This window comes from Pseudorasbora parva, chromosome 12 (assembly GCF_024679245.1).
Source record: "Pseudorasbora parva isolate DD20220531a chromosome 12, ASM2467924v1, whole genome shotgun sequence".
Lineage (NCBI taxonomy): Eukaryota > Metazoa > Chordata > Actinopteri > Cypriniformes > Gobionidae > Pseudorasbora > Pseudorasbora parva.
Window position 1 is genome coordinate 28,546,324 of NC_090183.1, and position 18,819 is coordinate 28,565,142.

Genomic DNA, 18,819 nt, shown 5'->3' on the forward strand with positions numbered 1-18,819 from the left:
TTCTCTGTGTTTCCAACAGAGTACAGTCGATTTGAAGCCAAAATCCATGATCTACGTGAGCAGATGATGAACAGCAGTATTAGTTCAGGCTCCGGTTCCTTGCGGACTAGTCAGAAGAGGACCTTGTATGTCAGGTAAACTCCCTAATCACACATTTGATCTTGCAAACATGCTTAGATCCTTAATCTTAGAGATCAACGCTGGGCTGTAGCACTACTGCAAAAACAACTTTACACACAATGTAGTGCATCCAGTTTTACTGGATTATATTCATTATATTAATTATATTTAATAGTGTTGTTTATCGTTTCAAAAAAGTAACTAATTAATCACACATTTTCAGTAAATAATTGTGATTAATCACACATAACATTAAAGTTTTTAATATATTTTTATACTGTAATAATTTCACATTTAAACTCCACATTAATGTAGAAACAACATAAAGACTATAGCTTATATTTGAAATATTTGTTTCATTGCATCTTTTTATGTAATAGGCCAATATTGCCGATACCAATACTGTTATTGATGTCTTTTAATTTAAGTGAATATCAGACCAGTTTAGATTTTTACTTGCCCCACTAAAATAACCTTGTAAACTGCTTTAAAGGGTTAGTTCACCTAAAAATGAAATTTATTTCATTAATGACTCACCCTAATGTCGTTCCACACCCGTAAGACCTCTGTTCATCCTCGGAACACGGTTTAAGATATTTTAGAGTTAGTCCGAGGCCTTTCTGTCCTTTGAATGTAAGTATATGCCCACTTGCTGTCCACGTCCAGAAGGTAATGAAAACATCTTTTGAAGCGTCGACAATACATTTTGGTCCAAAAATAACAAAAAATACGACTTTATTCAGCATTGTCTTCTCTTCCGTGTTTGTTTTCAAACCTTAAATAAAGAATCAAACGGTCGCGAATCAGGAGATTGATTCGTGATTCATATCGCCAATGCCACGTCATTTCAGCAGTTTGCCAGTTTGACACGCAATCCAAATCTTGAATCATGACCGTTTTATTCTTTATTTGAGGAACACGGAAGAGAAGATAATGCTGAATAAAGTCTTATTTTTTATTTTTGGACCAAGTCGACGCTTCAAAAGAGTCGTACTAACCAACTGATGTCACATATGGACTACTTTGATGATGTTTTCATTACCTTCTGGACGTGGACAGCAAGTGGGCATACACTTACATTCAAAGGACAGAAAGGCCTCGGACTAAATCTAAAATCTCTTAAACCGTGTTCCGAGGATGAACAGAGGTCTTACTGGTGTGGAACGATATTAGGGTGAGTCATTAATGAAAGAAATTTCATTTTGGGGTAAACTAACCCTTTAAGATTTTCAGGTTGGTCTAACAGAATATATACAGAAATTGAATAAAGTTATCCAACACTTCACTGCATAAATTATAAATTAAATATAGATTAATCTTTATTAAAGCTACAAAATATTCCTGACTGCTACAAAAGAAGTTATTTAGTTGAGAGCAGTGAGTGATTTTTATCTTTTTCTTTTTTTTTAGATTATTCTTAATGACAGACAGTAGCAGGTTTTTTAGGCTGCTGTCACTTTAAGACCTGCCGCACATTACGCGGTTCTGACTCGCATCCCATTTTCTCACAATTCTTTGCATTTATTAAACACTTAATTTATTTAAGATTGTGCTTGTGAGGATACTCAACCAAACTGGCATTTTGGCATAATTGTGTGCTTTTTTCCTTTCAAGCGCTGTCTGAAACAGCTTTCTGTACGTACACGTGTGTGTTTCACACAGACAGGAGATTTACAGACGTGCGCCATTGCTGCACTGCTTCATAAGAAAAGCAACTATTTTTAACGCGTTAAACTGACAAAAATAATTGCACGTGTTAAGACGTTCATTTTGACAGCACTAATTTTAAAATATAAATATTGGTAATTTTTATTCAAATCTGCCTTTGCTTTTCACACAAAATATTTTGCCGTTAATATAATGTTTGAATGGAGGGCGAAACAACGTATTAGGGTGAAAAAAAAGCATTTACACTTGTGGTCTCAGACATTTGGACCCCATTGTGTTTATATTTATACATACATAATTATATATTCACATATTTCACAACAAAAACTGATCATCTAGTTATGGCTTTCATTAATATTTGACCAGCCTATTTTTTCATTTACATTGTTCTGGCTGCCACTGATTGCGTCATAGACAGCCCCTTATGTGAACATGTCATTCTCTGAAGTGTGCCTGTTTTTTGTTGCTCTCAGGACATTCAGGCCAGTGCTTACATAGTAGATTGAATCGCAGTAACACGAGGCGAGACATGAAGGGCTCTGTATTGACAGAGTTTGCCATGTTTTTGGAGCCATTGCCAATCATTTCACCTTCCTGTGCTCACCGGTTCACATCGCCCCTAGCCCAGCACGCCAGTTACAGTTAGATGTAAAGAGATCGATGATCAGGGCTGTTATGTGAAACCTATTGCTCTTATGTGGCTTTTGTTTAACTTAAGCTCCTACGCTCTCAGGTTGCTATTCTTATGTTTTAATGAGAATAGCTTTGACATTTTGAGGTTTCAAAAGCCCCTGGGCTCTGGATTCTCTACACACGCATGCAGTATTTGCTGATTTAAAATCGGATGTGATTTTTTTTTTTTTTTAGCTCAACCCATAATATGTGCATGTTGTCCCTGCATATATTTGTGTGCTTTTTTTTAGAAATAGTACAGCCAAATTGGCCATCATAAGAAAAGCAATGTTATTTTAACAGACAGGAAATTAAATTGAATTGGACATACCGCAGAACATATGGATATAATGAATGATTCATTGAACAAATGGTGATGGAAATGAAGAGTATATTTGTTGTTTCGCTATGTTGTGTAGCGCTGAAGGGCTTTCATAAACATCCTGTCTCTAAAGCGCATTTTGGAGTGAGGCCGTTTACTCTAGTTTGGTTTATTGCAAACTTTTGCATTATATGATGTGTGTGGTTGTTTTTAAAAGATTTATACTAGCACAAACCGTTGTGGCTGTGTCAACTTAACTTGTTTTGATATGTTTAAAATCACGCAAGGATGCCGGTAGAACTGTAGTCAACTTTGGCTTATATTCCCTGCAGCATGTTCGCAAACCACAGTATTTTTTTGACACAAAGTCAAGGTTCACTTGGACACCGGTGACATGTAAAGTCACATACCTTTATGCCTTTTCTTTATCTTGTAATAGGCCTTTTTCATGACTCTCAAGTGAAATGTTCTACTCATACTAGTAAATACATTTAAAAATGTTCAATTGTTCCACTGGCTGTCATCGCGCATATATCATTTTGACCTTTCTGAACGGAACATCTATCTTGACAAGCCAGACCCATATCAAGGTGTTTGGTCTGGAAACTCACCATAGACTGGGCTCAATCCGAGGGCGGGATAAACGGTTGTCTTTCAAACTCCCTCTGCACGCAATAGGATAGCGCTACAACCAACCAGAGCAACGAAGGTGAAACAGAGCTCGCTGATAGATTAAACATTCACCGTATCCGGTCGGCAAAACTCCGAACTCATCTTCCCTTCTTAAGAATGACTTCAGTGCCGTTCTTTGTTCTTTTCTCAGAGAAAAGCTTAACTCCAAGTCTTCCAGAGTCGCGGTCAAAGCTGATTCGAAAGACCGCCGTTCGCCAGTTTCTGTGTTTACTAGAAGCATGCAAACGCAACTCAGCCGTCGTCATTTTGGCCCCACCCACCTACTCTATACACGATGTGATTGGCTCGGCAAGAGTTAGTCGAATACAGCTCAAAAGTGTCTTGAGAGTTGCTAGACGACACTCGCGGGCAGATTAAATTTGCTGCCGCTAGGGTGCGTCTAGATTTCTAGGCTACGGAACATCATTTTTATGATCCAATATTCCATTAAAACCATACATCTACACAGATTGAGTTTTTAACCTGCATTCCACAGGCCTTTTACTATACTGACTTATGGACTCTGCTTCAACTGTACAAGGATACGAACGCAGCCTATTACACCTCTAAGCAGATTAAGACTGAATTCATCTGCATCATTTGCTAAAGAGTTAAATGGGAGTTCTTTATGTGCTTCTGAGGGTTAAAGAGGGCTTTGGTGTCTGTATGTTCCTTAAAGACCCATAATCTACTCAGATGCCCTGACTTCCTCCTGGAAGTGCTTCATTATTGATGAGGAAACAGATAAGCTAGTCAAGAGCTTGAACGGCTAGTTACTTCAGCTCCAGTTCTCTTAAATGCGCACATGCACAGAACAGCAGTGACCTACTTAACATCTCAGGAAATCTGTCTGTGGGCAATTTAGTTAGGAAGACTGGCTTTGTAGAGTTATAGAATGGTTTCCATATCTTTATGGTTGCTTAAAATTCATAGAAGCTTGTGTGTTCAGAGTCTGGAGGCTTTTCTTGCTGTCGTATCTGTATGATTTATTCTACAACCTTGTAGCATTTTTCTCTCTCATGCAAGACCACTTTTAATGTTAGAAAAGGTTTCATTCCAAAATTCATAATTTAGTTTGGCATGCCCCATTTTTATCCTCCTCTCTGACCTTTAAAATAAAGGCTGCTACTGCATCTGTAAAGCTGAAGAGTTTTTTATGTTAAAATACATTTTCCTATTCCAGTGTATTATTCAGAGACTTCAAACAGTACCTAAAAAGGTGTTAAAGGGATAGTTCATTCTAAAATGAAAATTGAATCATAATTTCACTGAGAAACGTCCTGATCAAGTCATCCTAGCATTGGAGGTTCGGGCTGAAAAGCTAATTCTTCCAATGTTTTATCATTGGACTCGCAGTCAGATTGATTTGGTAAAATCGACGTCATCGTTACGTCTTTACAGCGTGTACAAATGCTGAGGACTGAGGAAGCCTCCTGAGCTGAGAGTTATGGTGATGGCCGTTTAGCTTCCAACAAGCGCTGTAAGCGGTAGACCAATCGTAATAGACTGGGCTGTCTGACCAATCAGAGCAAGGTATGCTAGAAAGGAGGGATTTAGAGAGACTAATTCATCCAGTTAGATGTTTGAGAATCATTGAAAAATGTGGTGATGTGCAATGTATATTATAAGAAAATGAAAGTGTTTTTTGAAAGAGACCTGCTGTTTACATTCATCAAAACAAAATGAGGAGGCTTTAAATGGCATAATAGGTCTACTTTAAAGGGATAGTTCACCCAAAATTGAAAATTCATAATTTACTCACCCTCAAGTTGTTCCAAACATTTATGAGTTTCTTTCTTCTGCTGAACACACAAGAGTCAAGACATTTTAAAAATCTTGATAACCAAACGGTTGACTTCCATGGTATTTTTCCCCCATACTATAGAAGTCAATGGGGTCACTGTTTGGTTACCCATATTCTTCAAAATATCTTCTTATTGTGTTCAACAGCAGAAAGAAATTCATACAGTTTTGTAACCACTTGATGGTGAGTAAATGACACAATTTTCTCTTTTGGGTGAACTGTCTATTTAAGTTCAATTAAGTTAAAAGTTATGTTTTTAAATCCCAATAAATGTTAAAATTGCTAGCTTTTAATTAGACTGAAATGCTGAATGGCTATAATAACTTAAATGGGGGGGGTGCATAGCATCAGTAGCAGTATTGGTATCGGTGATACTGGCCTTCTTTCTTAAAAAGCTGTTAAATCAATATTTTAAATATGGTCTACACAGTATTTATGTTGTTTCTACAACAATTTGGAGATTAAATGATCAATTATTGCAATATAAAAAATATTTTATATTAACAATAAAAAATATATAAAAAATATAAAATATTAACTATAATATACGATGTGATTAATCACTATTAGTTAAATTGGCAAAATTTAAATTAGAAAAATTGGCAATATTTGTTTAATCGATTGACAGCACTAAAAGATATAAAAAATATACATTTAAATTCTTCATCTTACTGCATTCTTACTCCTTTAGAGCCCTGTTTGATTATGACATAACAAAAGACTCGGGACTGCCCAGTCAGGGGCTGAACTTCCGCTTCGGCGACATCCTACACGTCCTGAATGCCTCGGACGAGGAGTGGTGGCAGGCGCGGCATGTGACTCCAGATGGCGAGATGGAGGAGATGGGCGTCATTCCCAGCAAGAAGAGGTAGGCTATGCCCCCATGCATTCCAGAACATACTGTACAGTACAAAGATAGCTCTGTTAACCCCCTTTATCATGATTAACACAATTTGTGCATTTAATGCCACATTACCCAAAGCTCATAGTCTTTTCTCTAATGTGTCTTTCAAAGTTTTTTGTGTTTCAATTCATTGCCATTCTTCATTTTGGTTTAGTTATCACCTATTGTGCATAGTAATTGTTAATAATGAGGAATGAGCACATTTTATCTATAACTGCACAATGGCTTCCAAGACTTATCATATTTGGATAATTGAATTAAAAGTATCTGCTGTAAGTCTTCTCTCTTTGTAATGTTTTAACTTGACTCAGCATTTGGAGATTGAAAACTGTGCCTTTCTTCAATCCTTAGCTCTTTTATATTTCAGGGGTTTTCATTTTTATTAAAACTAGCATATGTTAAACACTTTCAAAAATGATTGTGTAATGATATAAATAAAAATATTTCTACCACAATCATGATGACCCCAATAAAGTTTTATCCAAACTTAGTTTGTAGATTTGTGACGAAAATAGTACTGGATTATACAAAACATGACAATATTATTAAAATGGATTTAGAATACAAATGATGCTAGCTTTGAAATTAACTTTAGCAGGACAAAGTCTGCTCTATTTTGATCAAAGTCATGGGTTTACATCACATGATATTACAGTCCAAGTCTGATATTCAAGTATAATTAGAGCCTTGAATGTCAGCTCTGATGTGTGATGCCGTGAGAGTTTCTCTCTCATTCTCTCCACCCAGTTATATGCTGATTGAAAGTTGATAATTGACTTCTCACCTCATTCTAAAAATGTGCTTCTCTCGTCTCCTGACTGATCACTGGGGGCAGCCAGCAGTGCTCTGTATTTTTAGAAACAAGTTGGGATTTCTCTTTGTGAAATTTTTTGTAAATAATCCTATATATTTTAAACATATGATGTGATATACATCATATTTCCTGGTACTTCATATTTGGATTTTGAAGGTTAGAGGACATCTAGATCCATCAAAGCATGGTTTTTGTAACATACACACAACCTTCAACAATCATTTACTTTTGTTTAAATCTTTGGCCATCTCACATATGTATGCATTAATGCAATTATCTAATCAACCAATCACATGGCAGTTGCTTCAATGCATTTAGGGGTGTGGTCTTGGTCAAAAAAATCTCCTGAACTCAAAACTGAATGGAATCATCTCCACTACAAATTGGAAAAAGAGGCTACAATTTGCACGAGCACAACAAAATTGCACAGTTGAAGACTAGAAAAATGTTGCCTGGTCTGATGAGTCTCGATTTCTTTTGAGACATTTAGATGGTAGAGTCAGAATTTGACATAAACAGAATGAGAACATGGATCCATCATGCCTTGTTACCACTGTGCAGGCTGATGATGGTGGTTGAATGGTGTGTACTAAAATGGCCCCCACAACACCAGATCTCAACCCAATAGAGCAACAAAGTAGTGTTGTATATCCTGATTGGCTTCATCACTCGGTCTCCTCTCCACCAATCAGCTGGTGTGTGGTGAGCTTTCTGGCGCAATATGGCTGCCGTCGCATCGTCCAGGTGGATGCTGCACATTGGTTTCCCTACTTCCCTACAGTAGATTCCCTACTTCATTGAAAAGCGCTATATAAATCAAACAAATTAATATTATTATTATTATTATTATCATAAATTATTATAATTATCTTTGGTATGTGGTGGAACGGGAGCTTCGTACCCTGGATGTGCATCCCCCAAATCTCCATCAACTGCAAGATGCTATCCTATCAATATGGGGCAACATTTCTAAAGAATGCCTTGTTGAATCAATATGTGTGTATATATAAATTTTATAATAATATTATAATTTTGTGCTGAAAAGGTTGTTTAAAAAAAAAGTATTGAGACACACCTCTTAATTAATAAATTCAGATGTATAAAATCAAGCACCTAGCCATTCAGTCTGCATTTACAAACTTTTGTGGAAAAAAATGTTGCATGGTGTGTAAAAGTTCCAAACGGTCTGCTGATTCCATAGCTGAAAAGCTCCAAACTTCCTCTAGCATTAATTTCAGAACAAAAAATGTGTGGCGTGAGCTTCATGGAATGGATTTCCATGGCCTAGCAGCTGGATGCAAGCCTCACATCACCAAGAACAATGGCAAGCGTGGGAGTGATGTAAAGGACGCTGCCTCTGGACTCTGGAACAGTGAAACATGTTTTGTGGAGTGACAAATCACGCTTCTGATTGTCAGTCTGATGTGGGTGAGTCTGGATATGGTGGATGCAAGGAGAATGTTACCTGCCTGACTTCATTATGACAAAAAAACTAAAGACATGGTTGAATGAGTTTGATATGTAAGAACTTTACTGGTCAACACAGAGCCCTGACCTCAATCACATTGAACAATCTTTGGATGAACTGGAACAGAGATTCCAAGCCAGGCCTTCTTGTCTAACATCATTGCCTGACCTCACAACTTCTCTACTGGATGAATGGGCAAAAATATCCACAACAACCAAGCCTTACCAGAAGAGTGGAAGCTGTTATAGCTGCAAATTGGGGATTTTCAACTCAATATTAATGTCTATGTATTTAGAATGCAGTGTCATCACAGTCTATGTTGGTGTAATGGCCAGGTGTCACAATACTTTTGTCCATATTGTGTATTTTAAGGATACATTTTGCATGTCACATGTATGTAACTTTCCAATTCTTTCCTCAAAATATGTTTTGCTACAATATGCAGAATTTTAGGCTTCATATTTTTTTTGTTTATATACTCATGTACATAATGAACCAAATACTTTTTTTTGTGTATTAACAGTGAAAATACTCACCCTACATTCTCTGTCTCCTTCCTCTTTCAGGGTGGAGAGAAAAGAAAGAGCCAGGTTAAAGACTGTCAAATTCAACTCCAAGTCTCGAGACAAAGCGGTAAGTGTTTGCTGCTCAAATATTTACCATGTCTGGTGTGACACAAACCTGCTTTTACTGCTTTTGAACAGCAGCAGCTTATAGACTAATAATACATTACAAATGGGCCTTTTGTGTAAAAAATGTATTTGGTTTACTTGGAGTCATGCCAACATAACTTAATTTGACAGAAATCAGAAAACATGAATGCATCTTGTAGCCTACTTTGAAACACTGTTATTTTTATGATATTTTTAGATGAAAGTGTTAATAAATTGTTCAGCATTCGAAACATTTTGTTGCACCTTTCTTGTAACATTTCAAAAGCCAAAAGTGTTCTCACATAGGACGACTAACAGCTGGCAACTGTAAGCTCTAACAAAGTAGTGTTGTACTATATATAAGTAATGAATCATTCTTCATGAATGAGATGCTTGTTTAGGAAATGAATTCAAATGTCTTTTTCCTGAATGTAGTGTACTAATCCTGTATGTTTGTTCACAATTCTCTCCTATGTGAGTATTCTTAACAGCATGTAACTATTAGGGCTGGGCCATATGGCAAAAAAACAAGCAAACAAACAAAAAAATATGTACAATTTATTCATCAAGGAGGCATTCAATTGATCAAAGATGACATTAAAGATTTTTGGATTGCTAAAAGTTTTTATTTTTATTTTTTATAAAAATGAACAATATAAAAATTAATAAAAATAAAATGTCTACTCAATTAATGAATCCTGAATAATTGATACTAATAAGAAATGTTTCTTGAGCGCAGAATCAGATTTGGAATGTGGATGTGGAACTTGGATTAATGGCTACTGAAAATTCAGCTTTACCATCACAGAAATAAATTACTTTAAATAAAATAGGAAATTGTGATTAAATAAAATGTTATAGTGTAAAAAATATTTCACAATATTTTCATTTGTATTATATTTTTTGAATCAAATAAATGCAACCCTGGGGAGCACAAGAGACTTCTTTCAAAATATTTTAAATCTTACCAGCCCCAAACTTTTGAATACAGTATGTACATGATATAGATCTCAATATTTTGTATTATTTTGATGACATGCAAAATAAATCAGTATTCGTGTACTTGCTCAGGCTTATTTTAAGTATTTTTAAAGGAACCATAGTTCCAGCTGAACAGCCATTGTAGATTAAAACATGTTTAATGCAAAAACTAAAATAGTAAACCATAGAAACAGTAAAAAAAAAAGCCCCCCCCCCCATGTATTTGCACTTATATAACATCATAATGTAACACATAAAACACTAATTTAATATTTTTTACTAGCACATTTTAGTATAAAAATATCCCATATTGTTAATGGGCTTAGTTGAATGATACAAACATCATTATATAAGTTATGAATAGATTAAATTAAATGTCTGTTTGACCTGATTCACAATAAATCAAACGCACTATCTTCAACACAGATTGCTAATAAAGTTTAATATATAGATAAGAAAGTACTGTAGAAACAATCTAATGGTGTCATCTTTATAAACTGTAATGGCAAAACAAAAAGCACCTTTAAATCATTGCAAAATTCACAGTGTCAATTAATTTTAGATAACCACAGAATATGTTGTCAATATTCAATATTGCCCAGCCCTAGTGATTTTAACTTTGCAGCAGTATTGTGTTTAGCAAACATCTGCACCGGATCAACTCGTCATCTACTCTTCAGTGTCTTAGCCTTTTCAACTGCATTCACTAATGCAGCATGAGTGCATGAACGTTTCAGAGAACAAAAAGATAAATACGCTTGCCATTGATGTCAAACTGCTCTTCACTTTCTCTTCCTGCAAATGACTCCGCTGTCCATCTATTTGTCTTTTGTGCTTGTTGTAGCTTTGTTCCCATCCAAACTCTTTGATCAGTGGCAGTCACTAACTTTAACCAACTAACTCATTTCGAGGGCTGCATGTCTTTGAGTTTGTCCCTTGTGCTATAAACCCACTTTGCTGACCACGGTTGTGGTAACTACCCTTTAAGTTGATCTGACATTCAGTAATTCCTCATAAACTCGACTTTCTGTTGCCATCTCCAAATCAATATCTGGTTTCATGTCTATTTATAAGTTCTAGCATTAGTGATTTTTGTCATTCCAGCATCATTGGATGGCGGTGGCCACAGAGTCAGTAACATGGGCATCTGTTAAGTTGGGCATTTGTTCATACTTGAATTAGACACCCAACACCATTCCATCTGTTCTTCCTTTTTTGTTCTCCCCCCACTTCATCCCTCCCTCTCCTTCTCAGCAGTCATTCAATGACAAGCGTAAAAAGAACCTCTTTTCGCGAAAATTCCCTTTCTACAAGAACAAGGACCCCAGCGAGCAGGACACAAGCGATGTGGACCGTAAGTACATTAGCCGCGGGCACAGAAAAGCAATGGGCGTGTGCAGGACAGGGTAGTGGCATATGCGCCACATCAACACCCCTGAACGAAACTCCTGCTTCTGCAACAACCCTAAACATGATAGGAAATTCGATTGATCCCTTCTGCATCAACATGAAATATACAGACAGAATGTCTGTTGAAGACCACTGAAGTCTCCATATCTGGGTTTGTTGTAAGGCAGGAGCGATGTTCTTCGGTAAGACCAGATATGTTGTTCCAGTAATCATTGTTATTTTTGTGGTTTTCTCCTGTTCCTTGCTCTCTGCCGACTGCTCCACAGGACCTGAGTGACGACAAAGGCTTGAGTAAGTCCACAAAGGCTACAGCAGGTCTACCCCGCCACCGGCCCCACTAAACTCCCATTATTGCCCTTACAACTGTCTTGCCAGTAGCAGTGATGTTGGGTTAGAATTGTGTTGTGTCTGTAGCCTGATTTGCATCTAGATTACTGTAAAACACAAAGGGCCAGAGTTACTAACAGCTTGTACCAGCACAAACCCTCTTTTGTTGTTAAAAACTATTTTCCGTATTTACTGAAGACACACAATGAACATTTCTTTGAAAAGGCGTATACAGGAATTTTTCCGTTTTGCAAGACCATATTCCAGATGCACTTGTAGGAGATTCTCTTAGATTCCCTTTCAGATGGAAAATTAATGAGGAGAATATTTAAATAAATTGTGCAACTGGATTTACTAAGGTTTGCGCTAGTCAGTTAAAGCTACACTGTGTAACATTTTTTTTGTTTATTCTTAGCTAAAAACACTTAGTTCTTTCATTTACATTTACATTTACATTTAATCAAGCGACTTACAAAAAAGGGGAGAGTAATAGAAGCAACGGAACAGACAAGGCCAAAAACCTGTAAGAGCTGTAAGAAATCTCAATTAATTAGCACAATACACAACATTTTTTTTTTTTTTTTTTTTTTTTTAAAGAAAGACATCTACAACAAAAACTCACGTCCGCAAAGTGCCGAACACTGGATTTTGATAGCTATGATAACAACCCATTAGGACTAAGGCTGTTGCCCCAGCTGTTGTCGTTAATGCAGATTCAGTGGCCCAATGGGTTGGTTTTGTATTCTAGCTAAACGCGCAGCAATAGCCATCTACAACAAAAACTCACGTACGCAATATACAGAACACTGGATTCTGATAGTTATGATAACTATGTAAAATACCCGCCTGAAGGCACAAATCCGGATGAGAGACGTAGATATGATCCAGGAGTGTGCGCTTTTGGTCGTTGCTGTGGTGATCAGTAAGTGCTATTCTGTATTGGTCAAGTGCAAATGGAAAAGATGTGTCTTAAGATGTTATTTAAGAATGGCTACAGACTCGGCAGCACGAATTGAGATCGGCAGGTCATTCCACCAGGTAGGAACGGTCCAGGAAAATGTCCGTGAGAGCAATTTCATGCCTCTTTGGGATGGAACCACGAGGCGCCGCTCGCTCGCAGAACGCAAGCTTCTGGAGGGTGTGTAAGTCTGAGCAAGTGAATTTAGGTATATTGGTGCAGAGCCAGAGGTTGTTTTGTAGGCGATAACTAGTGCCTTGAATTTGATGCGAGCAGCCATTGGCAACCAGTGCAGTTTGATGAAGAGAGGCGTAACATGCGCTCTCTTCGGCTCATTAAAGACCACTCTCGCCGCTGCATTCTGGATCAGCTGCAAGGGTTTGATAGTGCATGCTGGAAGCCCAGCCAGAAGAGCATTACAATAATCCAGTCTGGAGAGAACAAGAGCTTGAACCAGGAGTTGTGCAGCCTGTTCTGATAGGAAGGGTCTAATCTTTCTAATGTTGTATAAAGCAAATCTGCAGGACCGGGCTGTTGCAGTAATGTGGTCAAAGTTTAACTGGTCATCAATCACAACTCCAAGGTTTCTTGCTGTCCTTGATGGAGATATGGTCGATGAACCAAGCTGAATGGAGAAAGTTTGATGAAGTGCTGGGTTGGTTGAGAAAACAAGTAATTCTGTCTTTGCAAGATTGAGTTTAAGATGATGCTCTTTCATCCAGTCAGAAATGTCTGTCAGACAGGCAGCGATACGAACACTGACTGTAGGATCATCTGGTTGAAATGAGAAGTAGAGTTGAGTGTCATCAGCATAGCAGTGATAGGAGAAGCCGTGTTTCTGAATGACAGAACCTAATGATGACATGTAGATGGAGAAGAGAAGTGGTCCAAGGACTGAGCCCTGTGGAACCCCAGTAGCTAGATGATGTGACTTAGACACTTCACCTCTCCATGACACCCTGTAGGACCTACCAGAGAGGTAAGACCTGAACCACTGGAGAGCAGATCCTGAGATCCCCGTCCTCTTAAGTGTTGACAGGAGGATCTGGTGGTTAACTGTGTCAAAAGCAGCAGACAGATCCAGCAGAATGAGCACTGAGGATTTGGAAGCTGCTTTTGCCAGTCTCAGTGCCTCAGTTACAGAGAGCAAGGCAGTCTCGGTCGAATGGCCGCTTTTGAAGCCGGATTGGTTGTTGTCTAGGAGGTTGTCCCGTTCAAGAAACATAGAGAGTTGATTGAACACAACTCGCTCAAGGGTCTTTGCAATGAAAGGCAGAAGGGATACCGGTCGGTAGTTTTCTAAAAGTGCTGGATTCAGATAGGGTTTCTTAAGCAGTGGGGTTACCCGAGCCTGCTTAAATGCTGTGGGAAAGGTTCCCGTGTGAAGAGAAGATCAAAAATATATGTGCTCATTAATGTATATTTACTTCTTTCAAGTAATAAAGTATTCTCGTAAGTTTATAATATGCCATTAAAAATGACCGGTCGCCATGTTGCCCCTCCATCTTGAAAGTACATTACCCAAAGAGGGACATACCTGTAAATTCAAGCTTTGCCTTTCCGTTTTAACACTCGATGGCACCATGTCAAATGTGGAGAGGGGGATTGCTTGAGACTGCTATACGAAAACCTGAAAGCCTTTTTGAAAGTCTGTTCCTACAATGTAAACTTTGCCTTACGCTACTAATGTCGTACAATATACAGAATAACGGTAGTGGTGATAAAAGTTACTTTACTAAGATTAGCTTGCATTCGTCTGGGAACCTGATAGCTGATGTTAGCAATGAAATGGTAACAAAATAACGAAAACGTAAAACTATTATTCATTTTACATAGATGTCAACCTACATGTTAACTGACAAATTGAATAATTGCAAATTATAATAGTTTTCTAAAGTAACACAAATGGACGAGGTCGAACTGGAAGCCATTTAATCTTGGACTAAATCGACCACCGTAGGAGTTAAAACGAAATCGGAATTGAGAGGAACAGAAACTAATATTCACTGGATCGTCATATACCTTTTTACCGCTAGATGGGGGAAAATATCACACAGTGTAGCTTTAAAGGCACAATATGCAAGATTTTTGAATTAAAATATCCCAAAACGACTTGAACATATGTTATATATTTTGTCGACTTGTATGCCTACATTATCCTAAATGTTTCCAAGAATGTTTACATTGTACCCTATTATGATAAAACAGTGCTGCGCTACCCCACATACGCATGACCCAAAGAAGCGAAAGCGGTCGTCGTCTCCGGCATAATAAAAGGTCCACTGCTCTAGAGCCGTGTCACGCTATTCTGTCATTAGCAATTGCCGTTCAGCTCCACAGGCTTTCAGCCCCACCCTGCTTCATACTACTGTAACATTAATACATCTTTCATACATTAGCTCTTTCATAAATATGATTCTCTCTTGATTACGTTAAATGAAGCGTCATCTAGCTACACCTTTGTTTGAAATAAGTGGTGAAAAAATGACATATTGTGCCTTTAACTGTTTGCGGCATTATTTAACACTTAAAAAAGGCATGCACTTGACATGCTGCGGTAGTTGCTGCTATAGGCGGAGCCACGGAGCGCAGAGAGCAGCTCATGGTAGAAGGCAGAGAATTTTCTCCATTAATGTTCATTTATTTGGAATGCTAAAGGAAGATGTTATTGCTATCCTTGATAGATGGCATTTGTCATAATGGAAATGAGCTGCTGTGTCTGAGTTCTTTAAATTGCACATTGTCAGAATGTCACCTGTCAGAACTTCCCACTCCCATCACTTTTATGAGATTCTCATGCTGTGGTTTGTGCTGTTTAGTAAATCTGGCCCAAAGTTTGCAGATCAGTGCTATGTTCATGTCCTTTGTTGTCCATTATGCCCCAACCCACGGTGTAAGACAAGTTGATTCTGCTCCTGTTAACAACATTTGCATTTTAAATGCTTTCATTAATTAGTGGTGCTTATGGCTCATATTTCAGTTTAGGGTATGTTTTCCAAAATGGGGGAATCTATCTATCTATCTATCTATCTATCTATCTATCTATCTATCTATCTATCTATCTATCTATCTATCTATCTATCTATCTATCTATCTATCTATCTATCTATCTATCTATCTATCTATCTATCTATCTATCTATCTATCTATCTATCTATCTATCTATCTATCTGAGAACTGTGAACATGATGTATATGTTAATTATAGAAATATTAACTTAAAGGGTTGCTTCAAGTTTCAAGTAAATATTAAAGGGGTTCAGCTGACAAAAAAGTTTGAGAATCCATGATTTAGGGCTTTGAAGCAGTAGCAATGCCCTAGCAAGTGCCCTGCTTAGCAATATCTTGGAAACACCTGCAACAACCTAGTATTTGAGCAGCGAGTTTGCACCAGCAAACACCCCTCACATTTTTATCAGAATATGTAAAAATGTAGTTACCGCTTTGGGAGGTTGTGAACACGCATATAATCTTGGGGACAAACCTGTATGTCAAATGCAAATAATGTTGTTGTCAGAAGAAATAGACCCTCATGTTCTGTTTGAGGTCTGAGGGACCACAAGGCTGTTTTAGCATGTCATTCTCATGTTGTAATATAGTAGGAACTGATTACAAGCAAACATTTAATAATACTCAACTACAGTATATTGAGTTAATGAAAAATATAGTTATTGTGCAAAAGTTTGTGGTCAGTAAAATTAGTTTTAACTAAATGTTTTTTACTGAATTTTTACATTGAATTTATTTTTTTAAAGAAATATCTATGCTCACTAAGGCTGCATGTATTTGATGGAAAATAGAGTAAAAACAGTAATATATATATATATAGCTATATTATATATATATATATATAATTTACAATTAAATTGTAAATATATATATATATTTACAATTTAAACTTTAAAATTATATATATTTTGAAAATTACTTTTTTTCCTGTGAATTTTCAGCAGTTTTCAGTGTCACGGTTCTTCAGAAATCATTCTGATTTGCTGCTAAAGAAACATTTCTTGTTATTATTATTAATGTTGAAAACATTATGTTTATACAGTTATTCATTACATTTATAGATTTATATATTGCAGGATTCTTTGAATAGAAAGATCACAAGAACAGCATTTATTTGAGATAGAATTCTTTTCTAACGTAAATGTCTTTGCTGTCACTTTTGATCAATTTAATGCATCCTTGCTGAATAAGTACGAACCTAGTTTCTTTAAAAAGAGCAAAACCTCATCCCAGGCTTTTGAACAGTACTGTAAAAACAGTCACAACAGAACATGAGGGTTTAAGATCAGCATGGTTGATGTGAAAGAAGGTTGTTTACAATCTTCCATGACTTCTGAATGTTTAGTATTTTTTGTCCTTTCTTAGACTTCTACATTGAGACACTTTTAGGTGGTGGAGTGGAGCCCCCTCACTGCACCATGACTGTGTTAAGACCCCCCTGAGAGACTTTCTTGCGTGCATTCAGAGGCTGTTCGATAATTGGACATTTTTCATAAAGCTAAAACTACCAAATTCATTTTGTGGAAGCAGTTTTATGAGAAATTTAGCAAATTTAGATCAGCTTCAAAGCCTCACGTCTTGTTCAGGTTCTTAACACTGCCATCTGCTGGTGACTGTTCCTAGTGTGTCTGGCGTATTCCTGCAAGGCTGGTCTTTTTGTGTCTCTGGTGTTTATTTTCCCTTTTTATGGTTTCAGAGCATGTCACTTCTAATGCCAGCGATAGTGAAAGTAGTTACCGTAAGTGTGTGTTCCCTTTTATTTCCTTTCATCATGTTTTTGTTAAATTCATTCCTTGAGTGTTTATTTCCCTTTGTTCTCTAAGCACACACACACACACACACACACACACACACACACACACACACACACACACACACACACACACACACACACACACAATCGAAAGATGTGTTCTATTCAAGACCAGGATTTTGCACAGAAACAGGTTAATTTAAAGGGATAGTTCACCCAAAGATGACAATTATCCCATGATTTACTCACCCTCAACCCATCTTAGATGTATATGTATTGAAGCCCATTTCCGCCCCTAAATAAAAAAAATTAAAAGAGCAATTTCGACTTTTAATCTCAGAATCCTGACTTTTTCCCTCAAAATTGTGAGTTGTAAAGTCAGAATTCTGACTTTAGAACTCGCAATTGTAAGAAAAAGTCAGATGATAAGTTGCAATTACTCTTTTTATTTAGTGGTGTAAAAAAGACTTCCATATATATGATATTCTTCTTTCAGACGAAACTTCTTTCAGACCAAAACTTTATGAAGTCAATCTCTAGCTTCAGCCTTTCATATTCAACTTGCGCAGAAAGTGTACCCCTTCTTGCAGTTCAAATCGCTTGCTTTGTTTTTCAAACAAAACAAAAAAAACATGTTTTTCATGTTTTTCATCAGTCTGATATCATAGTTACGCCAGTTAAACTTTTCCCGAAAAGTTGAATACGGAAGGCGGTCTGGTGGAAGCTAGATATTTTACTTTATAACGTATTAAATGTGTATATAGTTTTCTTACACAAACCTATCTATTCACTTCAGAAGGCCTTTATTAACCCCCTTAAGGTGTATGGATTACTTTTATAATAGATTAACTGTTTTGGGCTTCAAATTTTGGGCTGCCATTGTAGTGCTTGGATTAGCCAGGATATTTTTAAATATATCTCTGAATATATATTGTATTCATCTGAAAGAAGAATGTCTTATACACCTAGGATGCCTTGAGGGTGAGTAAATCATGGGGTAATTTTCATTTTGGGTGAACTATCCCTTTAATGTTTCAAAAAAAGAAATATTTTCCAGAACAGAACATTAAAAAGTGCTGGAAACGTCTTAAAATGTGATAGCAAGAGCCTAAATAATCTAAAAACACTATTGATTTAACCGATAGAAGCTTGCCTTTACTTTAAAACAAGTGCTTGTTATCTCTGTACCTTGCTTTAGTGATCATGCCAGGGACACAGCGTATTATGGCCTGGAATATTACCTTCATATAACATTTGAACAAGCATGTGTCTTTCAGCAGTTTTG

At 36.9% G+C, this 18,819-nt stretch overlaps 1 protein-coding gene across 22 annotated transcripts in view; it reads left to right on the forward strand.

The window, feature by feature from the left end:
* The window catches only part of dlg1a (discs large MAGUK scaffold protein 1a), a 167,489-nt gene that overhangs the window by 142,705 nt on the left and 5,965 nt on the right, over positions 1–18,819 (forward strand). For 15 of the 22 annotated variants that reach the window (XM_067459728.1, XM_067459705.1, XM_067459706.1 and 12 more), the window contains 5 exons: positions 20–134; positions 5,950–6,126; positions 9,011–9,077; positions 11,336–11,432; positions 17,478–17,519. In XM_067459728.1, the coding sequence (XP_067315829.1) occupies positions 20–134; positions 5,950–6,126; positions 9,011–9,077; positions 11,336–11,432; positions 17,478–17,519 (498 nt within the window). Of the gene's footprint in view, positions 1–19; positions 135–5,949; positions 6,127–9,010; positions 9,078–11,335; positions 11,433–11,754; positions 11,780–17,477; positions 17,520–18,819 lie in introns of all 22 variants that reach the window. The other 7 variants (XM_067459709.1, XM_067459710.1, XM_067459714.1 and 4 more) reach the window with 2 other exon arrangements.